The 26483-nt window shown below is 38.1% G+C and overlaps 1 protein-coding gene across 3 annotated transcripts; it reads right to left on the bottom strand.

Moving 5' to 3' along the window:
* Nucleotides 1-1086: 1086 nt before the first annotated feature.
* Nucleotides 1087-26215, bottom strand: GEMIN2 (gem nuclear organelle associated protein 2). 3 transcript variants are annotated; one of them, XM_045067768.1, is made up of 11 exons: nucleotides 26027-26215; nucleotides 25564-25648; nucleotides 24089-24178; nucleotides 23170-23229; nucleotides 19750-19863; nucleotides 17075-17119; nucleotides 15881-15949; nucleotides 10751-10861; nucleotides 8601-8659; nucleotides 4426-4726; nucleotides 1087-1552 (listed from the first exon to the last, which is right to left on the bottom strand). In XM_045067768.1, the coding sequence occupies exons 1-10, from the start codon at nucleotides 26161-26163 to the stop codon at nucleotides 4576-4578; spliced, it is 921 nt and encodes a 306-aa protein (XP_044923703.1). In that variant the 5' UTR covers nucleotides 26164-26215; the 3' UTR covers nucleotides 1087-1552; nucleotides 4426-4575. The 3 variants fall into 3 exon arrangements, with proteins under 3 accessions (XP_044923703.1, XP_004773361.2, XP_044923704.1); XM_004773304.3 differs by lacking the exon at nucleotides 4426-4726 and having other exon boundaries at nucleotides 26027-26196; XM_045067769.1 differs by lacking the exon at nucleotides 23170-23229 and having other exon boundaries at nucleotides 26027-26196.
* Between the last annotated feature and the right edge of the window lie 268 nt (nucleotides 26216-26483).

Raw genomic sequence — 26483 nt, 5'->3', positions numbered from 1 at the left:
AAATAAATAAAATCTTTAAAAATATATATATATATAAATAAATAAAAATAAAAAATAAAAACTGTTGCTATGTGAATCATCTGTTAAAGTAGAAAACATTCCTGCCTGATAAAGAAATAGAAAAATTCTAAGTGATATAAGCTAGATCGATAGACAAAACAGATGACTTATTAGGGTATAACAGAAAATGATTTAAGAAAAAGTTTTATGTAATAAAGCAGTTAGAAAAGTAATGAGCTGGGACACCTGGGTGGCTCAGTTGGTTAAGCTGCTGCCTTCGGCTCAGGCCATGATCCCAGGGTCCTGGGATCGAGTCCCATGTTCAGGCTCCTTGCCCTGCAGGGAGCCTGCTTCTCTCTCTGCCTCTACCTACCACTCTGCCTGTTTATGTGTGCTCTCTCTCTGACAAATAAAAAAAAAATTATTGATGGAATGCCTGGGTGGCTCAGTTGGTTAAGAGGCTGCCTTCGGCTCAGGTCATGATCCCGGCAACCTGGGATCGAGTCCTACATCAGGCTCCTTGCTCGGCAGGGAGCCTGCTTAGCCCTCTGCCTCTGCCTGCCACTCTGTTTGCCTGTGCTTGCTCTCTCTCTCTAATAAATAAATAAATAAAATCTTTAAAAAAAAAAAAAAAGGTTTGAGCTTAAAGAGAAAACATTTGATTAGTTTGTTGCTGACTATAAAAACATTTGCCATTTAACTAAGATTATCTTAATTCTAAGGATATCTATTCATTGTCTTTTGTTTTGCTCAAGAGTCAAACAAGAGGCCCCTGGGTGGCTCAGTCCATTAAGCGACTGCCCTGTGGTTCAGCAGGTAGTCCACTTCTCTCGCTCTGCCAATCCCCGTTTGTGCACTCTCTTTATTTATTTAGATTTTATTTATTCATTTAATTGATAGGGAGAGAGAGCAAGAGAGGGAACACAAGCAGGGGGAGGGGGGAGGAAGAAGCAGGCTTCCCACTGCGCGGGGAACCTGGGGCTCAATCCTAGGACCCTGGGATTATGACCTTAGGGGAAGGCAAACACTTAAAGACTGAGCCACTCAGGCGCCCCAATGCTCTCTCTTTAATAAACAAACACAATCTTAAAAAAAAAAAAGAGTCAAACAAGATTTTAATAACCAAAACACATTTTCAATAAGAGTTTATGTGTATATATGTAAAGAAACAATGATAAAGCACCAATGATCTCTAAAATTTTATCATACAGTTTCTGTACAGGATGCTTCACCAATAAATGGCACTGAATTTGTTTTAAAAACATGTAATTATAGAAAACTTTTTAAACTGTTCTGTCATAAACTGGCTGGCTGGGATTTTCAAAAGAATACTTCAGACACTCAAATCAATATATCTTCTGAATGTCAACTTGAAATGCACAGGTTAAGATGAAGACCCTTCAAATAATGTTGAAGATAGGATTCAATTCTAAACTTGAGTTGTCAATGTACATCCTCAGACTCAGGCTGCCTTCATCACAAGTATCTTCTATCCCAGAGAGACCAGCCAAATCAAGATGGTTCATCAGCTAAATCACGTTGGTCAAAATACCTAGGAAAAAAAAAAATTCATGTATATTAAAAATATTAATAGCAGCACTACTTATAATAGCAAAACACCACAAACAGCCCAAACATCCATCAATAAAGGCACTCATTGACTAAACTATGGTACATCTACATAGTGGAAGACTGAGGCTTTTTATAAAAGCCTCTTTTTTTATAAAAAGAAATGAGGGGCACTTGGGTGGCTCAGTGGGTTAAGTTTCTGCCTTCAGCTCGGGTCATGATCTCAGGGTCTTGGGAGTGAGCCCTACATCAGGCTCTCTACTCAGCAGGGAGCCTGATCCACACTCTACACCACCACTCCACCGCCCTGCCCCTGCCACTGCCTACTTGTGGTCTCTGTCAAATAAATGAATTAAATGAAAAAAACAAGGTATAGAATAGTATATTTACTATGCTACCTTTTGTAAGGGTGTGTAGGAATGCAGATATATTTATCTATACTTACACTTTTAGAAAGAAACAGTAAATAGAAGGGTAAACCAAAAATTAATAAAATGGAAAACTTCAGAAGAGAGAAAGGCTAGAGAGGATAAAGGTGGGTTCTAAAATATTTCAAATGCATCCTGAATTAAAATTTTAACTTTGAACAATGTAAATATTTTATGCAATTATAAAAAAAGATTAAATGAAAAAAAAAAAAAAAAGAAAATCCCCAAACCCAACCAAATGAATCTTTATCAGGCTGTTGGCATAACCCCATAGAGGAGAATAATTTCAAGTGATCTTACATGTGATGTTCTGGTATATGTCCCTAGTGAGATATACCAGAGACAAAAGAACTGCAAAGAATTCTTAAACTGATTTTAGTAGTTGTACTATCAGTAACACTGTTAGTATATTTATTCTGAAACTATTATGTACCTATTGTAGGAAAAAGCCAGTAACTGTTAATGCTAGAAAACAGAATTTCAGCAGAGGAAAAAGAAACACAGCTTCAAGAAAAATCATGTCATCTTAAATCAGAACTGAAAATGAAATTTGAAGTCATGATGTCATTTTTCTCTTTCTAAGAAACACATACTTCCTACCTCTGGTCATCCAAAAGGCTTAAAGGCAATGACCAACCTAGTAACCGCTAACTTCCCTAATGTCCAAATTGTGGACTCTAAATACCATTTTCTACTTTTTTTTTAAGATTTTATTTATTTGACAGAGAGAGATCACAAGTAGAGAGGCAGGCAGAGAGAGAGTGGGAAGCAGGCTCACCGCCAAGCAGACACCCCGATCCTGGGCTCAATCCTAGGACCCTGAGATCATGACCTGAGCCGAAGGCAGAGGCTTAACCCATTGAGCCACTCAGGTGCCCCCCATTTTCTACTTTATTTTTTTTTTTAAAGATTTTATTTATTTATTTGACAGAGAGAAATTACAAGTACACTGAGAGGCAGACAGAGAGAGAGAGAAGGAAGCAGGCTCCCTGCTGAGCAGAGAGCCCGATGCAGGACTCAATCCCAGGACCCTGAGATCATGACCTGAGCCAAAGGCAGCGGCTTAACCCACTGAGCCACCCAGGCGCCCCTCTACTTTATTTTTTATTTTTATTTTTTTTTAAAGATTTTATTTATTTATTTGACAGAGAGAGATCACAAATAGGCAGAGAGGCAGGCAGAGAGAGAGAGAGAGAGAGAGAGAGGAGGAAGCAGGCTCCCCGCTGAGCACAGAGCCCGATGCGGGACTTGATCCCAGGACTCCGAGACCATGACCTGAGCCGAAGGCAGTGGCTTAACCCACTGAGCCACCCAGGTGCCCTGTCATTTTCTACTTTAAAAGAGGAACAAGCACTCCTGGGAAAAAACACTGATTCCAGATCTGGGGCCAGAAATGTCTAAGATACATTTGAACCATCTTGACATACCTGACAGTAAGCAAGCTATAAAAGACCACCAGGGTTATATAGAACAAAAAGCGTAGGAACTGATCTGATGGGTTCCTGCTGACCAAACACGGAACAACCTGAGCATCAACAAAAATAATGACTGCAATATCCCTTTACCTGAATGCATTGATCAACTTCATACTAGAAGTGGGACAACCAGATATTATGTGCCTCCTGATATGCACACCACAACCCACGGAGTCTTGCCAAACCAAAAAAAAAAAAAAAAAAAAAAAAACCCTATATATAATAATCAAGCCTTTAGTTTTTTTCCTTTTGAAGATTTTAAAAATTTATCTGACAGAGGGGCGCCTGGGTGGCTCAGTGGGTTAAGCCTCTGCCTTCATCTCGGGTCATGATCCCAGGGTCCTGGGATCGAGCCCCGCATCGGGCTCTCTCTCTCTCAGCAGCAAGCTTGCTTCCCCTTCTCTCTCTGCCCCTCTCTGCCTACTTGGGATTTCTCTCTCTGTCAAATAAATAAATAAAAGCTTAAAAAAATAAAAACAACATTTATCTGACAGAGACACTGCAGGAGAGGGAACACAAGCAGAGGGAGTGGGAGAGGAGATGCAGGCTTCCCACTTAGCAGGGAGCCTGAGGCGGGGCTCCATCCCAGCATCCTGGGATCATGACCTGAGCTGAAGGAAAACACATAACAACTGAAGCACCCAGGCACCCCAATAATCAAGCCTTTAAGACAACCTAACGGCTTACAGAAAATATGGGGGATAAATGAACACATTAAACACCAACATGAAGATAAGATATAGCTGTCAAAACCAAAACATGGGAAATTTTACAAGTCAAAGGGCTGGGTTTTTTCCCAACAAATAAATAGCAAAGAGATAAACCCAGGAAACTGATGGGGAGACTCAAGAGACATATCAAACAAAAGCAATGAGTACATTTCACCTGGATCCTGACTTGGGTATTTTTGTTTGTTTTTTAGGTTTTTTTTTTTTTTTTTTTTAAGCACCTACTTATTTTCCATCAACCTTATTTCCATTTTGTGTGCCTTGGTGGAAGAGCAGCTTAAGACTGCTCCGTGGGTGTTTCTATGCATTCAGTGGCCTGAGCAATGGGAGCTACAGGCTAGTCTTCAGTGGCTGGCTGAGCATTCCAGTTTTCATTTAGTAGGGAACTAACTGTGACCAGTTTGTGACTTCAGGATGAACTGCAGTGAAGTCAGGAGCTGGAGCAGTCCATTCACCCTGAAAGTCTTCCTTGGTCACAGCCTTTTCAGCAGCGGCCTGCTCTTCCTTTTCAATCTCTTCAGGATCTCTGTAGTAGTAGAGATAAGGCATGACCTCACACGGGTGTTCATGGGAAATGGTGCCACGCACGGACAGAACTTCCCAGGCCAGGCTCCGCCACATTAGACTCACTGAGTGAGCTCCCTTATTGCTGTAAGGGATAGTAATGTGCATAGAGTGCAGAGGAGAGTCTGTGTTACACAGAGCGACCGTAGGCAGGTTAACGTAAGACACCTCTGTGTGAGGCTGTGGTCAGTCCTAGCATCAGTAACCACCAAGAAGGCTTGGCTCTAGGAAGGCTGCCTAGATCTGGTTATTGAAGGTTCCAGGGATAAAGTGGCCAGCAGGAGGGAGTGGCTCCAGTAGCAGCAGCAAACTTCAGCACAGCTTGCTGGCTAGTATTTCTGGATGACAGAACACTGATATCAACTGGGTTTTCAATGGCAACAATGGCACAAGCTGCCTGCAGAAGCATCTCCCAGGTTCTCTCTCCAGATTTTTTTTTTTTTTAAAGTAGGCTCCGCACCCAGCATGGAGCCCAACATGGAGCTTGAACTCACGACCCTGAGATCAAGACCTAAGCTGACATTAAGAGTTGGATGCTTAAACAACTGAGCCACCCAGGCGCCCCTCTCTTCCGATTTATGATGTAGATACTAACACTTTCCTTTTGTAGATGTACTGCTCCATTTGGAAGTCAAGGTTGGTGCCACCTAAGTGGGTTCCTGCTGCAAGGAATTTGAGGACAGCCTTCTCCATTTCCAGGATATCAAGGGCTCTGGACATTGTGAAAGTTTCTCTTTAAGTTACCATGGGAATGAAGAACAACAGCATGTGGTTCGACCTCTCCCTGGCTAGTGGGGAAAGGGAAAAGGTTGGATCCTGATTTGAACAATTCAAATGTGAGAAGACATTTTGGGAACAATTAAGGAATATGAAACGTGAACTAGGTATCAGATAATATTGTGGAGTTATTAAATTTATTAGATATGATACCAGTATTAGAGTCATGTTTTAAAAGGTCCTAATCACTTTAAAAGGTCCAAATGACATGTCTGAGATTTGTTTAAAATACATTAACAAAAAAGATGAGACAAATGAAATACTCTGGTGAAGTTAATAAATGTTGAACTTGGGTGATAGATGCTGATGGGGGGCAAGTATTATTCTACTACATTCATATGTATTTGAAAATCTCCATAATAAGAACCTTAGGGGCACCTGGGTGGCTCAGTGGGTTAAGCCTCTGCCTTCGGCTCAGGTCATGATCTCAGGGTCCTGGAATCAAGCCCTACATCGGGCTCTCTGCTTGGCCGGGAGCCTGCTTCTCCCTCTCTCTTTACCTGCCTCTGTGTCTACTTGTGATCTCTCTCTCTGTCAAATAAATAAATAAAATCTTTAAAAAAAAAAAAGGAACTTAAAACATTTTTCATTGATAAAATAATTAAGGTGGGTAATAGGGCTATTAAATCCCATCTGAATGGGATTCCACTCATTTGAATAAGTATTTCTATCAGTTAGAAGTTTTTGCTTTAAAGTTGTAGGATAAACAAGACCAACAACAACAAAAAAACAAACCTACAAAAGAAAACAATATTTGATACTTATATTGAGATGGCTATGGCCAAGATTCAAGGTCTATGTTATCTTTTTTCAAACATTCTAGAATCTTCTTTAAGTCTTCTTTTAGACAGCCTGCTGTGTGGGGCAGGGGGGAGAGAGCATCTTAAGCAGGCTCCATGCCAACACAGGGCTCCATCTGAGTTCATGACCTGAGCCAAAATCAAGAGTCGACGCCTAACTGACTAAGCCACTCAGGCACCCCTCTTCTGCAGATTTTCTCTTCCCTTTTCTTTTTTTCTTTTTTTTTTTTTTTTTTAAAGATTTTATTTATTTATCAGAGAGAGAGAGGGCGAGAGCAAGCACAGGCAGACAGAATGGCAGGCAGAGGCAGAGGGAGAAGCAGGCTCCCTGCCGAGCAAGGAGCCCGATGCGGGACTCGATCCCAGGACGCCGGGATCATGACCTGAGCCGAAGGCAGCTGCTTAACCAACTGAGCCACCCAGGCGTCCCTTCTCTTCCCTTTTCTTAAAGATTTATTTATTTATTTATTTGACAGACAGAGATCACAAGTAAGCAGTGAGGCAGGCAGAGAGAGAGGGGGAGGCAGGCTCCCTGCCAAGCAGAGAGCCCAATTCAGGGCTTCATCCCAGGACCCCAAGATCATGACCTGAGCCGAAAGCAGAGGCTTTTTAGCCCACTGAGCCACCCAGGTGCCCCTTCAGGTTTTCTTAAGTGAAGCCTATATAGTCTAAGAAAATTTTCTGGCCTAGAACATATTTTTCGTTTTTAAATAATGTTCTGAGGGGAAAAAAAAAATAATCATGACTAATTACTTGATATTGCTTTTCTCATAACTGCACATTATAAAATATCAGTGGATTAGTAGTCAGATGTTATATTTAAGTCTCTGATTCCATTCAGTACTAGTTTACTGAACCCTAATTAATGTTTCTGAAGCTGTGTCTTTACCTGTGAAAATAAAAGAAAAACCTCTTGAGTTGTAAGGATTAAAGACCCAGTATACATAGCGCCTAGGGCTTTCATTTAATCCTTATTACCAAGAGATAGGTAGTTTGATACGAGCATAGTCCAGAACTTAACTCTGGAGCAAAGCTGCCTTGTTTTTGGACCTTAGCCCTACAATTTACTAGCTTTGTGATGGCCAGAAAATTGTTTTATCTTTTCTGCCATGGTTTCCTCATCTGTAATTGGTAATAGCACCTACCTTCTAAGGATTCAATGAGTTTCTATTATGAAGCACTAAGAAAAATGCGTGGCACAAAGTGTCTAGTTAAGTATTAATTATCACCAGCAGCATAATTATTATAGATTGAGAAATTATATATTGAATACATGTGTATTCTGAAAAAGTGTCTTGAGGAAGAATAATGGACACAGATCATTTCCCTTATCAATATTTAAACATAATATAAAGCTTTAGAAAGGTATTGGCATTAGATTAAAAACACTGACCAATGTATAAAATATCAAGTCCAGGGGTGCCTGGGTGGCTCAGTGGGTTAAGCCTCTGCCTTCAGCTTGGGTCGTGATCTCAGGGTCCTGGGATCAAGCCCCACGTCAGGCTCTCTGCTCAGCGGGGAGCCTGCTTCCCTCTCTCTGCCTGCCTCTCTGCCTACTTGTGATCTCTCTCTGTCAAATAAATAAATAAAATCTTAAAAAAAAAAAATCTAATCCAGAAAGAGACCTGAAATAAATATGTGTAGGTATAATACACACATATACTCATACACATGAATTCAGAATATGAGAATGTTTTTAGATAAATTCCAGGTCGAACTTCAATGTTAAGAAATGAAATCAAACACATACTAAATAAAAATATGTTCAAACTGAAAATGAATAAAGAACACAAGGCAATTAAAAAAAATTACAATAAAATAAAGTATTTTTTTTACCCTCACTGGTAACTAAACAAATGCAAATAAAAATAATTTGTATCTTTTTGTTATTAGAATGGAAACATTTGTATCAACTGAAAATGCCCAGTGTTGAATAGAAGACAGGCAGTCTCACTGACACTTTCATGGGAACACAGAAAGATAGGAGTTTCTGGAAGGCCAACTATTAATAAATATCTCGGTTTTAAAATACATGCAAGCACTTCAACTTATTTCTAGGAGTTTGCCCTTAGGAAATAACAGAGCTATAACGTATAAGGGTCTACACTGTAGCATTATTTATTGAAAAAACTCAAAATATAGGGAATTGATATACGTATGATATTGTTTCCTTATACCTCAATTTCCTCTGTTTGAAAATGAAAACAGTATTTTCCATTAGTAACACTATTATAAAGCAAGGAATCAAGGATTACTTACCTGCTAACGAGACAGATTAATAAATTCAAAGCAGGAACCCGCTCATCATCTTTACTGTCCTAAAGAAAAAAAAAATCAGAAAAATGTAGAGTGTTCTCCCTAGTATTTTTTTTTTAACGATTTTATTTATTTATTTGAGAGAGAGGCAGTGAGAGAGAGCATGAGTGAGGAGAAGGTCAGAGGGAGAAAAGACTCCCCATGGAGCTGGGAGCCCAATGCGGGACTTGATCCCGGGACTCCGGGATCATGACCTGAGCCGAAAGCAGTCGTCCAACCAACTGAGCCACCCAGGCGTCCCTCTCCCTAGTATTTTTGAAACAAATTTCAATATGCAAAACATGAAACTTTTGTTAGATAATAGTAATAATCATATGGAAGTAGAAAACCTCAAAGAAAAAGGAGAAAGCTAGAGAGCTAACAACCCTTGAGAAACATCTGACATGATCTTTAAAGATTTTATTTGTCACAGAGAGGGCACAAGCAGGGGGAGTGGCAGGCAGAGGGAGATGCAGACACCTCGCTAAGCAAGGAGACCAACGTGGGACTTATCCACGGACTCTGGGATCATGACCCGAGCTGAAGGCAGATACTTAACGACTGAGCCACCCAGGTGGCCCCTGACATGAACTTTTAAAGAAAGGTCCTCAATAGGGGAAAAGAAATAAAGAATTGCAGATTCAAAGGAGAATAACTTGGAAAAAAGATTTTTCCCGGTTCCAAGTAGGGGAGCAACTCCCCCCCCCCCCACACACAAATGTCCTAACTACACAGTACGGAAAACAAACTATAAAAAATATTTTAAAAAACTTAAAATTGAGGACTGAAATCGTGGCTTCTAGCTTAAGACATACCAGAAAATAGTCCAGCAGATCAGGCTTCTCAATTATATGGAGATAGTTGCTGAACTATATATATTTTACAAAGTGATGTTACCGAATGTGTAATTTAATTTTATACATTTCAGGATAAAGTTACAATAACCTATCAAGAAATGTTATAGCAGACACATCACATGTTAATTCAAACTTGGGACATGCTTCCTTGTTAGTATACTCTAATCTATGTGTCAAGCACTATATGAAACAAAGCTGAATAAAACATATTACCTGCTATAGCGGAGAAGATAAAATATCCATATTAATTTTAATGAAAGAAAAATGTGTAAAGTGCCCATAAAAAAACATTAATTATACTGGAAAAACAGAGGACGAAGAGATTCTTTTTAGTTGTTAGGATCAGGAAGAGTATCATAGAAAGTGGTAGAATATGAGCCAGATTACGAAAACTAAATGGTATTTAGATGCAGACTGGAAGAGTGAAAAGGCACTTCTGGAGACGAAATAAAGTCTAGGAACAAAATATGTGAAATATTTTCTGAGTTGCAAGTATATTCTGCTTGGAGTACAAGCCACAGAAGCTAGTTTGGGCCGTATCATGGTTTAACAAAAATATTTGTGAGTAGTCAATAGAGAACGAGTATACATTTTGTGGAAGGGAAAGGAGGGATGAAAGAAAAAAAAATCACAGGTGGACTTAATCTGGCATAAAGTTTATTTATATTATAATGCTGCAGGTATTCAGAACAATCATTGCGCCAGAGACTGTTAGTTGACCACTCCAGCTTCTTGTTTTCCCTTGCTATTTAGCAAAGGAAGTTCATTTTTAACTAGGCACCCTTGTCCCCCCAGCTAAAAGTAAAACTACCCATAGTTCCTAATGGCCATGTGACTAAAGTCTGGCTAAATGAGCTAGATATACAGCCAGATGTGCTTGTGAAACCTCTGGGAAGCTTTGTTAGAGGATAATCTTCTCTTCTTTCTAGTTCCTATAACCAAATATAATGGCTGAACTCCAGCAGCTACCTTGGACCATGAGGTGAGCTTGGCAACCGAAGTCACATGAGCCAGAACTCAAAGGCCTGGGCTACTGCCATCTTAGATTTGCTCGGTCCACCTGAAGACTTCCTTTATCTAAGAAAAACATGTCCATTTTATTTAAGCTACTGTTATTTTGGGCTTCCTAAAATTATGTGGCCAAATCTAATCTTGACTAATAAAATATTTCACATTTTCCTATTTCAATGTAATCCTTTTTTATTACCACATAAATCAATGAGCACTTTCAATTTGAAATAGTAAGCTGTAACTTACCACTAAGAGCCTTACTTCAGAGCACCTTCTTGCTAGCTGCCGAATCAGTGAATGAGCCTCAGGTAATAAAGGTTTTTCAAGACAAGCCAATAATGCATAAAGCCACCTTCCCTAAAGAGGATTTTAGAAAAAGTAGTAAGTAGCAAATACCGTACCCTAAGTTTAAGTTATTTTTTTAAATGTCCAAAGTTGTGTCTGGTTATTTGCTATGAATAAATCAATGTAACATTAACTGTATTATGTTTGGATATAGACAACAAGGGATTATCTAGACAGCCAGCCAATAGCTTTTGTATCTTCTTACCACAGACATAGGACATTGGATACTTCAAATACCCTTAGGTCCAAAGAGTTCATTTTAGAGATTCTTCCTATAATGGAAGTCCTGATTTCTAGACAGAAAACTACATTAAGATGTGCTAATCCTTGCAAAAATTAAGACACATTTTTCCTTTACCCTTTATAGACAGATATGCAAATATATAATTTTATAAATTTATAACTTTGCCCAATGCCTATACAAAAAAATATACTCTAGATGAAATAATGTTGTGAGGGGCACCTGGCTGGCTCAGTTGGTGGAGCATGCAACCCTTGATCTTGGGACTGTGAGTTCAAGCCCCATGCTAGGAATAGAGAGTACTTAAAAAAATAAATCTTGGGGCGCCTGCGTGGCTCAGTGGGTTAAGTAGCTGCCTTCGGCTCAGGTCATGATCTCAGGGTCTTGGGATCGAGTCCCGCATCGGGCTCTCTGCTCAGCAGGGAGCCTGCTTCCCTTCCTCTCTCTCTGCCTGCCTCTCCGTCTACTTGTGATTTCTCTCTGTCAAATAAATAAATAAAATCTTAAAAAAAAAAATTAAAAAAAATAAATCTTAAACAAATTATAAAAAATGTTTTGATACTTCTGTTAAGTACCATGGCAAACAATCTATCCCCACTCTTTTTATATATTTACTTATTTTTAAAGTAGGCTCCATGCTTAGCATGGAGTGCAATGGAGGGCTTGAACTCACGATCCTGAAATTAAGACCTGAGCTGAGATCAAGAGTCAGACACTTAACCAACTGAGCCCCCCAGGTACTCCATCCCCATCCTCTTTTGAAATGTTCTCTCTCTTTTTTTTAATTACAAAAGGAAAAAATATTCAATTCAGAAAAACTGAAGAATACAAAGAGCACAAAGTAAAAAACACAAACACAACCCCATCCAGATAAAATTTCTAATTTAAAAAAGTGCTAATTTTTATCTTTAGCATATTTATTATGTACAACTTATAAAAAAATAAAGTTCCATTAATGCAGTAATATTAATAATGTGGTAGTAACCTTGTGTAGCCCTCTTCTTTACTTGCAATACATAGTTAAGTATCTCCCATGTTGTTAAATGGGATTAATAACATCTCAACATAACACTTATATAAATACTCCTTAACCAAACACTTTCCTGTCACTGCTGGTTTATTCTTTCTTTTCCCAAACTCTTTGAGAGTATAATGATAGATATTATACCCCTAGGACCAAGTCTAGAGTTGGAACACAACAGGAGCTTAAATTAAAATCTTTATGGAATGAATGTTCCATTTTGAATGCACCATAATTAACCAATTTCCTATTGTTGAGCACTCAGGTTTAATTTGCTGCTGTTATCTAAAAAATAGTGTGATAAATATCCTTGAACATAAATTTTAGAGCATCTCTGGTTTTTTGGGCTAAATTCCTAGAAATAAAATGGTAGTATCAAAGGGTATATGTGTTCATAAATGTTTCTGAGATATAATCAGTAAATTGTACCCCAGAAAAATTATATCAAATTCTATTTCCACCAGCAGTGTATATGACTGAATTTATTCTGAGGAACAAATCACTCTGGAGAAACCTAAAGAATATTAAACAATGTTTACATAGCAATTCATGCAACAAACTAAATTAGCTCCTCAAGCTACCCCAAATCAATAAGACTTTTTCTTTTTTTTTTTTTTTTTTTTTTTTTTTTTTTTTTTTTTTTTTTTTTTTTTTTTTAATTAGCTCCTCAAGCTACTCGACTCTTGCACAAGTAGATGAGCAGAGAGCCCAAATCAATAAGACCACCCACGTTTTTTTTCTTAAACAAAAGATTCACATCCAAGTTTCTTTTATAAATAATAACTGGCATCCTCTTCTACATCAAAAAAACTATTATACATTTAAACTTGGCTCGAATTCTCAGGGCTACATTTACCATATAACTGGCATTCAGGTATTCAAATGGCTCTTAAACCTCTACTGATTGTCTAAGATGTATTTATATTTAGAGGCACCTTTTCTCAAAGTCAGTGAACACACTGTGGCAATACTAAAATGTAAAAACAAAACCCAAAACAAAATAGCTGAACGTATTCTTTAATACCTTCACATTTGGATGAAAAATAAGGCTGTATTTATTTTTCAAGAAGAAATTAAAGTAATCCCAAGTAAAGACATTTTAAAAAAATGTCTTTTTTCTTCTGCTAGTTTATGATAAGCAAACTTTGTAATATAGGTCTTTATACACTGATATTCTTAATAGGAAAGTTCTGATAATATGGTTAATTGGATAGAAGAACTGAATACCGTTGATTTAAGAGTCATATCGACTCAAGGTTAGAAGCAAAGGGTTCATTAGGTTAAGATTTAGTACATCAGCTGTCAGTTCCTCTGACAAATATAGCTACTTTTTGGTAATATGCTCTCACTAATAAATAGGAAACGCCAAACTTATCACCTTATTACCTTGGGAAATCTTCAGAAGTTTAAAAAAAATTTTCCAAAAAAATCTTACAACAAAGTTAATAAAATAAAGATTTAAGGAAGAGAAGGAAAACAGGTCAGGTAATACTGCTAAAAGGTCACTATCAGAGAGAAAGAATGGATGTAGAATTTAGAGTTGAACATCCAGATTCCAATGAACAAGTAATATGAATATATACAAAGTTATCTCTTGAAGGTATGCCTAATATACCTATGATGGGGAAAATATTCACTTTCACTGACATTCAAGGAATACAAATTACATTTACTTTGAAGTATTACTGTAAGCTCACTAAATTTGAAAACAAGCAAATTATAAAATGATTATAATCATTAGATTGAACATATGGAATTACTGATAATCAAATGTTTTTAACCTACAAAAATGGCAAATGTACATGGTTCAACTTAAAGCGGAGCTCCAGAGAAAAAGAAGAAACCTTTGCTGATGGCACTATTAACTGATTCATTCCTTTTGCAAAGCAATGTAGCAAAATGTAACAAAAGGTTATAAAACCCTGATTCAATAATTCTACTCTAGCAATATCCTGAGAAAATGTTAATTAAATTAAATTAGTATAAATGTTTGTAATTTAGTCATGATTATAAAATACAAGAAAGAACCCAGAAGATCAATAATGAGAGAACCAAGTAAACCATGAGACATTAAGACAATGGAAATTATATGAGTTACATTATCATACAGAACTATATATATGAAATCGGGAGCTAAAAAACCCAGAATAACATATTACATATGTAAAATAACATATTACATATGTGTGGCCACTGAATCAGAAACAGTGATTTTATCTCTATTTATTTATTTTTTAAGTAGGCTGGGCATGGTACTTGAAATGACAACCCTGAGATCAAGACCTGGGCCGAGCTTAAGAGTTGGATGTTTAACCATGGTCTTAAAATCCAACTCACAAAAGAATATCAAATACCAACAAAATAGTAAGCACTGTGTGCCAGGCATTAACACTAAGAACTTTGTATATAGTAACTCCTTGAATCCTCCAATAACCTATGAGCTGTTATTTGCATTTTACAGATAAGGAGACTGGCGCATATAAGGATTCAGTACCTGCTCAAGGTGACACCCCAGCAATCCTCTATACTCTTAACTACACTGCACTGCCCCTCTACTTTATAGTTTTATATTCACAGCTCATTTTCATCTTCAGTTTGGGTCAAATAAGTCAGTTTGGTGGGCATTATATAAATGAATTATCTGCTTAATATCCTAATAAGAAATTGTATTATCCTTTGAAGTTAAATCTAATTTTTAGAAACATATATTTTTTTATAGTTAAGGATATTTGCAAAAGAGCATACCTGAGGCTCCAAAGCTCCCTGTCAAAGGATAAGATATAATCTTTGCCCTGCAGAAACTTATAGTCTGCTGGGAAAAACAGATAAACCAATATTGCAATATAATGTACAAATTTTTAAGCCTGCCATTCATCTCGGTAGCTTGGGAAGTCTCTTAAGTATCATATTCTTATGTGAAATTCACTAGATTTTCATTTTTATATTTTATTCTTTTAAATCTCTACTATATAACGTGCACTTAAGGGGAAAAAAATTAATGTTTAAAGTCACTGTTTCTGGGCACCTGGGTGGCTCAGTAGAGGTTGAGCATCTGACTCTTGATTTCAGCTCAGGCCTTGACTGATCTCAGGGTCATGAGTTCAGGCCCCACGCTGGGCTCCACATTGGGCAAGGAGCCTACTTAAAAAACAAACATACAAAAACAACACATTTACACAGAACACACACAAAAAAGAAAATGCATTTCAAATTTATTTAAGCCAGCACTACTTATAATGGGATGTCCAAACTGGATGTCAGTCAGTGATCTATTTGTTACTGGACTGCAGTGAGACAAGTTGCTTCTCCCAAGATATAAATAAACTTTTTTTTTTTTTAAAGATTTTATTTATTTATTTGACAGACAGAGATCACAAGTAGGCAGAGAGACAGGCAGAGAGAGAGGAAAGAAAGCAGGCTCCCTGCTGAGCAGAGAGCCCAATGCGGGGCTCGATCCCAGGACCCTGAGATCATGACCTGAGCTGAAGGCAGAGGCTTTAACCCACTGAGCCACCCAGGCGCCCCATAAATAAACTCTTTAGCTGACTTTTTCCAAGGTAAATCTTTCTCAATAAAATATAATATTGATTTGCATTCTACTCTAAGCTCCTTATTTCACTGCAAGCAAGCATAGTTTGCATTGTACACATAGTTTATGTACAAGTATAATACACACATATCCATAAATATCCTTAGAGTCCTATCTCATATATAAAACAAGTATACACAATTTTGTCTGCATTATAAAAATAAAAAGATGCAATACTACCAGTTCTGGAGTGAAGTCTCTTTCTCCAAACCAATTACTCAGATATTCTAATACGCTAGTTACTGTAGCCTAAAAAAAGGGGAAAGGGAAGGTGGAAGAAATGTATTAGTAATAAAACAAAGGCAAGTTCAACATGGGTTTCATTAAGTTTAGTTAAAAAGAAACTCTGATATTAAAAACAGTCCCATGCTTTAGACTTCCAGAGAAATTGACTGTATTTAGTAATTTGGTTAGGTGGATCACTCAGAGGGAAGAAGCTTTTTAGACAAATATTTTTAAGTACTTTCAAGTATCAATACCTTGGTTTAAACCCAAGGATTTAGTCTGTAACCACTAACTTAGTTTAAAAATACCTGAAAAATTCCCCTGGCTCTTAAAAAAAAATCTTTGCATAAATACCTTCAAGTTATTTTCATTAAGTCAAAGTAAAAATATTAGGAGAAAGTTAGCTAGAGAAAGATGGTTTTAAAGCTATATAGACAGAATTTATCAAACTGTTGAAAATATTCTCTTGCTTCTTCAAGCATAATTGGACACTTAACGAAAGTCACTCATTGAATTTAGTATGATACAGTATTTTAAAGCAAATGATCAAGTGAGACTATTAGCCAGTAAAGGATTTACAATAGAGCACGACACTTAAAAAAATTTATCTTTCAAGGGCACCCAAAGCTATGTGAAGGCAAAATAATCAAATTTCTCATCTGCTATTTAAATGGATAACAGAGTTCTTCATCCTAAAAGAGTGAGAAGCTTTTGCTCCAAGAAATTATCTATTTCATTCCTAATGGGATATATAGGACATCTGGAACTAGAAGTAACAATCTAACCTCAGTTTTACTTCAAACCCCAGAATCTAAGACTTAAAACTGAAATATACACAATTGAAGAGTTGAACAACATGATGTAGCATGAGCTCTGGAATTAGGTCAAACTGGGGTTAAATCCCAGTGTGCCATTAGAACTTGCTGAAACCACCTGCAAATCATTTAACTTTCAATTGTTTCCTTATCTATAAAAACTGGATATTAATAATAATTCTCAATATGAGTTGTACTGGGAATTAAATAACAACTGTTAATGAGGTTAGGACAGGACCTTATGTACTGTAAGCATTTAATGAATGTGTTTATATACTCTCATACACATTGAAAACAACAAATACATTCATCAGTATTATTGAATGGATTTTACCTGATTCATTCTGCTAACAATACTTAGCAAGGGAGGAAAACCAATCTGAAAGAAAAATGAGAATGAAATTTACTAAATGGTATTATAAAGGGTGCTTCATTATTTTCAAACTCGTGAGTTTTTTTTTTTTTTAAAGATTTTATTTATTTATTTGACAGAGGTCACAAGTAGGCAGACAGGCAGGCAGAGAGAGAGAGAAGGAAGCAGGCTCCCAGCTGAGCAGAGAGCGTGATGCAGGGCTCAATCCCAGGACCCTGGGATCACGACCCGAGCTGAAGGCAGAGGCTTTAACCCACTGAGCCACCCAGGTGCCCCCAAACTCGTGAGTTTCTTATCACAATTTTTAAAAACAAAGAATGACTAACAGGAAATTCCTTCATTACCCATTATAATAAAACATTCTATCAACTATTACATTGGAAATGCCTCAAAAAATATTTTGCAATTTGAATATATAAATTTAAAAATGATGTAATTAAAATATGAAATTTCCTAAACTAATACTATGATACTATTGATACTATATTAATATGCTGCACACACGTTTTCAAAATCTGCAGCTAAAGCGAACATTTTCAGGAATAAAGGGCACTCAGAATAATTTTTTTCAAACCTAAGCTGATTCAATTAAAAAAGTATTTTGAGGGGCACCTGGGTGGCTCAGTTGTCAAGCGTTCGGCTCAGGTCATGATCCTAGGGTCCTGGGATTGAGCCCCACATTGGGCTCCCTGCTTGGCAGGAAGCCTGCTTCTTCCTCTACCACTCTCCCTGGTTCTGCTGCCTCTCTCGCTGCGTCTCTGTCAAATAAATAAATTTAAAAAAATCTTAAAAGGAGACTGTGCATTAACTCTGCCTCCTTAAATGGTTCTTCCACATGCTGTATTTTACTTTCATATATTTTGTAATAACAAGCTAAGTGAGTTGTAATTTTTTGTCCAATTAGAATACATTTTGAAATATAACGTCCATTAGGGCATTATCCAAAAAAACACAACAGATTGTGTAAGAAACAGGGCCAAATTAGTTTGTTTACAGACCCGAATCTATGTACACCCCACCACCATGTATAAAAGTACCTATTTTCCCCGCCCTTGTTAAAAGAGCTATCAAATTTCCTTTGCCAATGTTATCTGAAAAACAGCAGCTCAGTGGAGTTACAAGTTATATTTCTATGGTGAGTGAATATGGCATCTTCTCATCTAAGAGCAATTTATATTTTTCTTTCTGTGAGCTATTTATAGCCTTTGCATTTTCTTTGTTTTTTGTTTCTTTTTTTTTTTTAAGATTTATTTATTTGATAAAGAGATAGTGAGAGAGGGAACACAAGCAGGGTAAGTCGGAGAGGGAGAAGCAGGCTTCCCAACAGATAAGGGAGCCGGATGCAGGGCTTGATCCCAGGACCCTGGGATTATGACCTGAGCCGAAGGCAGACGTTTAATGACTGAGCCACCCAGGTGCCCCTGCCTTTTCTGTTTTAATTAGTTGTTGGTCTTTCAATGATTTTTGATGGTTTTTGGTTTGTTTTTTTAAAGTAGGTTCCATACCCAGCATGGAGCCCAGTGTGGGGCTTTCACTCATAACCCTGAGATCAAGATGTGAGGTGAAATCAAGAATTGAATGCTCAACTTACTGAGCCACCCAGGGGCCCAAATTTTTAGAGCTTTTACATTTTTTGGATCAGCTACTTTTAAATGAGATAAACACACAAACTGTGGGGCCAAGAAGCAGTTGGCGTATGATTTATGATTAGAATAAAGCCATGGGAAATGTAAGAATACCTCCAAAAGTTCATCTCCAGAATATGAAATCTATTAAGCATTTTTAAGCCCCTGTGTCATGTTTTCCTTTGTTTCCTGGACTATGCAAAACTCATAACCCATGCTCAATCATTAAAAAAAAACCCTGAATCCTATCTCAGGAAGTTATCACATAGCTAAAACTTAAGAGATACAAAGCCCACCTAAGAAAAGTCATAGTACGGGGTGCCTGGGTGGCTCAGTTTGTTAAGCATCTGCAATCATCTCAGGTCACGATCCCAGAGTCCTGGGATGGAGTCTCACGTCGGGCTTCCTGCTCTGTGTGAGCCTGCTTCTCCCTCTCCCTGCCACTCCCCCTGCTTGTTCTTTTTCTCTCTGTGTCAAATAAATAAATAAAATCTTAAAAAAAGAAAGAAAGAGGGGCGCCTGGGTGGCTCAGTGGGTTAAAGTCTCTGCCTTCGGCTCAGGTCATGATCCCAGCATCCCGGGATCAAGCCCTGCATCCGGCTCTCTGCTCAGCGGGGAGCCTGCTTCCTCCTCTCTCTCTGCCTGTCTCTCTGCCTACTTGTGATCTCTGTCAAATAAATAAATAAAATCTTAAAAAAAAAAAAAAAAAGAAAGAAAGAAAGGTAGGTCACAGTACATTGTTTCAGAAACTGGGCTGCACATTTTTAAATAAGAGAGCCAATTAGCTAGGTCATAGGTTGGCAAACATTTTCTGTAAAGAGCCAGAGGGTATTTTAGGCTTTGCAGGCCATACACTCAGTAACTTAGTATTATTTTAAAAACACTCCTGGCTCATATGCTATACAAAAACAGCCTGCAAACTAGATTTGGCCTAGGTTGTAGTTTCAGAATCTTTGTATCAAATCATACACCAAAAGTAGAACTCCTTTGATTTATCCACAGATCACTTACTTGCACATAATCAATTCCAGGACCTTCACTGGTAGCTGGTCCAACAGCCCCTTCAGCACATAACCTTTCACCCAGACAAAATTTTTTCCAGCCTTCTTCATCTTCAGATTTTGGCTAAAAGAAAAAAAAAATTATCTTATTTCTATGTTGTTTCGTTTTTAACTGAATAGTTAAAAAAAAAAGTGAAGTCTTTTATATTCCTACCACTTCAACAGAAAGATATGGTGCCTATTATGGGTTGAATTTGTCCCCCCAAAATTTGTATGTTGAAGCCCTACCCTCCAGTATCTTAGAATGTGACTATATTTGGACAAGGCCTTTATAATGGATTATGATAAAATCAGGCTTTTAGGGTGGGCTTTCATCATCTGACCAATGTCCTTCTAAGAAGAGGAAATTTAGGGGTGCCTGAGTGGTACAGTCAGTTAAGTGTCCAACTCTTGGTTTATGTGCCGGTGGTGATCCCAGGCCCCTCCTTGGGCTCCATGCTCAGAGTGCAGAGTTGGCTTGAGACTCTTTCTCCTTCTCACTTTGCCCCTCCCCACTGTCCCCCAACACATGTACACACACTCTTTCTAGAATAAATAAATCCGGGACGCCTGGGTGGTCAGTCGGTTAAGCCACTGCCTTCAGCTCAGGTCATAATCCCAGCATCCTGGAATTGAGTCCTGCATCAGGCTCCTTGCTCAGCAGGGAGCCTGCTTCTCTCTCTGTCTCTGCCTTCCACTCTGTCTGCCTGTGCTCGCTCTCTCTCTCTCTGACAAATAAATAAATAAAATCTTTAAAATAAAATAAATCTTTAAAAAAAAGAAAAAAGGAAATGTAGACATAACAAGAGTCACTAAGGATGCCTGTGCATATAGGAAAGACCATGTGAGGACACAGCCACATGGCCACCTGCAAGCCAAAGAGACTTCAGGAGGAACAAAACATGTTAATACCTTCATCTTAGACTTGTAGCCTAGAGAACTGTGAGAAAATAAATTGCTGTTTGCTAAAACACCCAGTCTGTGGTGTTTTATTATGGCAGCCCTAGCAAATTAATACAGTGCCCAAGTGTTACACATCATGTGGGACGTGTTTAGTTTGGATCACACTTTAATGGATACTGACAAACAAGGGTTTGTTCAAGAGAATGATAAAGATGGAAACTAGTATGGGAAAAAATGCACTAAAAACACTTACAAGAATGAAGGATGTTTATACCAGGGAAGGAGACAAAATTATATGCTTCACACACTTGAAAGCACAGTCCAACCAAAGAAAGAATAGATTTATTCTACACTACCAAATGCAGGTCCAGGGGGGAGAAGTACTGACAAAAAATTTTATTTGTACAGGTGTAGTCTCCCCCCCTGAGGATAAATAGCTTTCATTAGATTCTCAGGACAAACATGAGACCCCTGAAAGACTAAAACCTATTGTACTGAAACACTGTATCTGCCCTTTCCTTTACTCCATTAGGTCAGAGACCATTTCTATTTCAGGTAACACTGAATACCCTGATTACTAAAAATAGGTACTTAATAAATGACTGACTAAATCAGTAAATAATGTTTGTATTTACCTTGTTGCTTTAAATAAACTATTAGAGTGCTCTACTTAAAAAATTCATTTTATTATTTACATAACATTTATTTTTGCCATGATGAACATGCTATTACTATTTCACTGTTTTGATGGATCACGATTTATTCAATCATGTTCAGTCATTTACATTTTTGACAAAATTGTATTGTCAAGTTACTGATGCAGCTTCTTTTTGAACTAGTAAGAATCTACCCAAAAGTCCTTATACTAAGCAAGAAAAAAATATGTCTACTCACCTACCCCCTCTCCCTCTACTACCTTTTCCCAGGAGGCCTCAAAGCACAGAGAAAAGCTTTACAGCCAAACTTTGGTTTGAAGCTCAGCTATACCTTTTATGAGTTAAATTATCTTAGGCAAGTGATGTTAGTTTGTTTCACACTTTTCCTAGAGCAGAGCTTTCAACTAGCATTTAGAAGCAAGCAGAGTCCATATACTGAATTTCTCAGCTTTCAGCTCCAGTCGAGGGCTATGCAAGCAGCCTCCTCCATTTATCCAAAGGTGTTACCATGTAAAAGATATTAGGAAGAACTGCCTAGAGGAAGCTTCTAAGATCTGAAATCTATGAACTATGTGAAAGTGGGAGCAAAACCTTGGTTACACACAATTTTTTTCTTCTGAATATAAATAGCTTTTATGTGATTCTAAGAATACCAGACTCCCTAAAAAAGTTAGAAGTCTTGTCCTGGAACAATGTATCCATCTCTTCTCCACCTCCCTTTTTTATACAGTAGTCCAGATATAACATACCTCCTGAAGTTGAAAATTATATCTAAACTGATAAAGCACAGAAAATACTACTTTCTAATATGCGCAACAGGCTTTACTAAAATGTCACTGGTATTGGCACCATTACCTTACTAGGAAAATCCAATAAGCCTTTATTCAATCTTTTTGTAAATACTGAAAATACATTTATTTTCTAAAAAATCAAGGTCTAGAAGACCCTTAAAAATTTGTAGAGGCGGGTGCCTGGGTGGCTCAGTGGGTTAAGCCACTGCCTTCAGCTCGGGTCATGCATGATCTCAGGGTCCTAGGATCGAGTCCTGCATCGGGCTCTCTGCTCGGCAGGAGGCCTGCTTCCCTTCCTCTCTCTCTGCCTGCCTCTCTGGCTACTTGTGATCTCTGTCTGTCAAATAAATAAATAAAATCTTAAAAAAAAAAAAAAACAATTTGTAGAGGCTTGGGGTGCCAGGGTGGCTCAGTGGGTTGAGCCTCTGCCTTTGGGTCAGGTCATGATCTGGGGGTCCTAGGATCGAGCCCTGCATCAGGCTCTGTGCTCAGCAGGGAGCCTGCTTCTCCCCCCACCCCCACCTCTCTGCCTATTTGTGATCTCTGTCTGTCAAATAAATAAATAAATAAATAATCTTAAAAAAAAAAAAATTGTAGAGGCTGAACCTATTCAAAGTCTCTCAAGATTCTATGGATTAAAACTGTTATAAAAATAACAACTTGCATTACTGATTATATACTTTTTTCTTTAATTTTTAAAGATTTGTATTTATTTATTTGACAGACAAGAGATCACAAGTGGGCAGAGAGGCAGGCAGAGAAGAGAGGAGGAAGCAGGCTCCCCGCGGAGCAGAGAGCCCAATGCGGGGCTTGATCCCAGGACCCTGGGATCATGACCCGAGCTGAAGGCAGAGGCTTAACACACTGAGCCACGCAGATGCCCCAATTATATACTACTTTTACAGCTACTAATGCAACAGAATTATTTCTACTAACGGTCAATGAAAAAGAACAAGTAAGTGAATCTTTAAAGTATGGCAGTAAATATGGACTATTTCAAATAGGTACACACTGTACACTTAGACAAAGAAACTTACGTACCATGGTCACATTACTGTCTAACTGTTGTGATTTCCAGTGACTCCTATGTCTGATCACACTCTAAAGAAAGAAAAGTTAGGCAAGTGATCTTCAGAGAATGGATACCTGAAAAGAAAACAATTGTGCAACATCCTAACAATCCTGAAACTTGGAAGGTGGGTTTCAAACTGTATTATGTCTAATGATCATAATCTGGTAACTGGTTCATAAATATTTTAATTTTATCCTTCAGAATAATGAATCTTGGGGTGCCTGGGTGGCTCAGTCAGTTAAGTGACTAACTCTTGGTTTTGACTCAGGTCACGATCTCCTGGGTCATGAGACAGAGGCCCTCCTCAGGCTCCACACTCATTGCCCACTGGGGAGTCTGCCTAAAGATTCTCTCTGCCTGCTCCTTCCCCGAATCACATGCCTGCCTGCATGGTGTGCACTCTCACTCAAATAAATAAATCTTAAAAAAAAAAGAAGAAGAAGAAGGAGGAGGAATTTTATTTTTCCAACTAAAGTCTAAGAACAGAAATAAATCTTGAGGGAGGAAGATAGAAGGGGTCCAATTTTTTTTTTAATTTAAAATTCAATTAGCCAATATATATTACATCATTAGTTTCTGATGTAGAGTTCAATAATTCATCAGCTGCTTATAACACCCAATGCTCATCACATCATGCGCTCCTCAAAGCCCATCATCCAATTACCCCATCCTCCATCCCCTCCCCTCCAGCAACCCTCAGTTTGTTTTTTATAGTTAAGAGTCTCTCATGGTTTGTCTCCCTCTCTGATGACTTGCCATTCAGTTTTCCCTCCCTTCCCCTATGATCCTCTGCACTGTTTATCATATTCCACATATGAGTGAAACCATATAATGGTCTTTCACTGGTGGAAGGGGTTTAATTTGATTAAATAATTAAAGTACACTTACTTGTCGAACAGATGAAAACTGTGCCACTTGTTGTTGCTGCCACTGAAGTGTGGGAGAATATCCTTCTGGAGCAGGCTGGCATCCTGAAAGCTGGAGATCAGTTCATAAATATAAGAATCAATGTTAGTGTTATAACTAGAATCTCATGCCTCTACAAAGTAAAAGCAGAATCAAAATGAAGAGTTATAAATGATTAAGGTTATATAAGAAAGATACTATACACTTGCAGATGCAAAAAAGTAGGCCCTTCTCTTTTTTATGTCCAAGTTTAAACATTAGGAAAAGATCCCTATAGAGTCATTTCAGTAAGAGCAATCTGGAATGGTTCATAGTTGGAATTTCTAATCTAAGAAATCTAAATTATATGGGCCCTGAAGATATAATTTAGTCCTACCTTTCTATAATTAAAACAAAACAAAACAGTTTGAAACAAAAGAGATATATCCCAAACTAAAGAATTTTGGTATAGGAAGAATGTACACAAATAATCTAAGACACTTGACTTTACAAAGGCTACTTTAACTTTCTAACACAGCATAACAGTTCAAAACTGATGACAGATTGCCTTGAAATAAAAGTGTATATTTCAAAACCTAGGTATATAAGACATTCTCATCCATCAACTAAAAATTTCTGAGAAGAAATTATATGAAACAGTGTAGTATCTGAATTAAAATATCCCGATAATAAACACCAAAGAAATTACTTAGAACATAAAAGGAAAAGGACCTATCAAAATTTAAAAGCTGCTGCTCTCCTTTGACCTTAGGTTAAACAGCATGACCTTAGAGAGACCTTCTGCAACAACTCTACCTTGTTACTTATTGGTCATTACACATGCTAATTTTCTTCATATCAATAGTCACAATATACAATTACTTTGTTTGCTTGTTTACTGTCTTCCTCAGGAGAATGTAAACTCTACTAAGGTGGGGATTTTTCTGTCTCATTCTTTGTTGTATTCCCAGTGCCTGGCACCACCTAGTTGCTTAATAAAAAATGTGCTGGTTAAATAAAAGAACAAAAACGTTCCTGGTGTGCAAGTAACTAGAAAAAATTTAAGATACTTGATACTTTTCCTTTCTTAAAAAACAAAACCCAGTCAAATTCAGAACATGCAAACTACACTAAATAATGTTAAACACCAGTCTAAGAATAATTATGAAAGCAAGTGGAAAAAGGTTCCCTAAAAATAAATGATAATGTAAGTAACCTATTTAAAGAGTCCTTTAGGACTGACCTGAAGTATGAGGAGTCTCCACGAATGCCAGCGTTACTGAAAACCTCTCTGGAGGCAGTAAATGCCAACTGTCCTTTTGGGGAAAATGTACAAGCTAATGTCTAATGTTACAGGGAATAGTGAAATCTTACATATATCCTAGAGATACTGTGAGACCATAGGAAAACCATTGATCTTTCTGTTTGGGCGGGGGAGGGGAAAATGGAAGTACCCCCTGCTGGGTAATAAAACTCACAGAAACATTCACACTTTGCTTCCTTTTCAACTTCTTTGGATCAATCTGAGCTACCACAACATCTGGACATCGAGCTGCTTCGATCCTACAAATAAGTAATAAATGCAAGAAATGTGATTACGGCTGTGCTTTGTTCATGGGCCGTAAAAGGAGCGGTCCATTTCCACGGTTCTTTACGAAATCTGAATAATAGTACAGAATTGCAATTGACGTACCAAACAAGGTATTTCCGAAATTAACTGGATTGAAAGCAAGGAAATCTGAAAGTACACATCTTGACATAGGTAAACAGAATTACGTTCATAAAAACTCGCCCAGATAAAGAAGTAATCAAGTGATCTTGATTCGACCCTACCTCGCGTTAGACTGGGAAGCGAAACAGAGGCGGGGGGTGAGGGGGGTAGAGCTGTGCCCAGGGGCAGAGCGGACGACCAGCCTACCCTTCCAAGACCGAGTCACTTACTGGACCCGCCTCAGGTATTCCTGAGGCGTCCTCGGGGGTACGGAGGGATCAAAACTCTCTGTCAAGTCGCAGGGCTCCACTGGCAACAGCCTGGGCATCAACTCTTCTACTGCAAACTCCGCCGGTACCCACGCCATGGTTTTTAATCCAACCAGTCCCACTCAGCGCATGCGTCAAAGCTAGGTCACGGCGCAGGCGCAGAGGTAGGCACCTTCGGCGCGGAGTCCAAGGACGCAGGGCTGAGGAGGCGTAATTGCACTTGAGGAAGCCTGCTGGTTGTCCCTATGGTTAAGGGTCCGGTGGTGTAAGAAGACAGTGAATTTAGTTCCTGGAAGGAGTGGTTCTGAAGTGTTTCCGTTTTCCCTCTGTTCCCTCGTACGAGGCGAGGGTAAAGACTGAGGATTATTAACCTTTTTGCATCTGCAGGAGTGAGGAATCCTTGAATATTTTTTGAATT

Source organism: Mustela putorius, unplaced genomic scaffold (assembly GCF_011764305.1).
Source record: "Mustela putorius furo isolate JIRA1106 unplaced genomic scaffold, ASM1176430v1.1 tig00003898_pilon_pilon_pilon, whole genome shotgun sequence".
NCBI lineage: Eukaryota > Metazoa > Chordata > Mammalia > Carnivora > Mustelidae > Mustela > Mustela putorius.
This window is presented reverse-complemented; position numbering and strand designations above follow the sequence as displayed.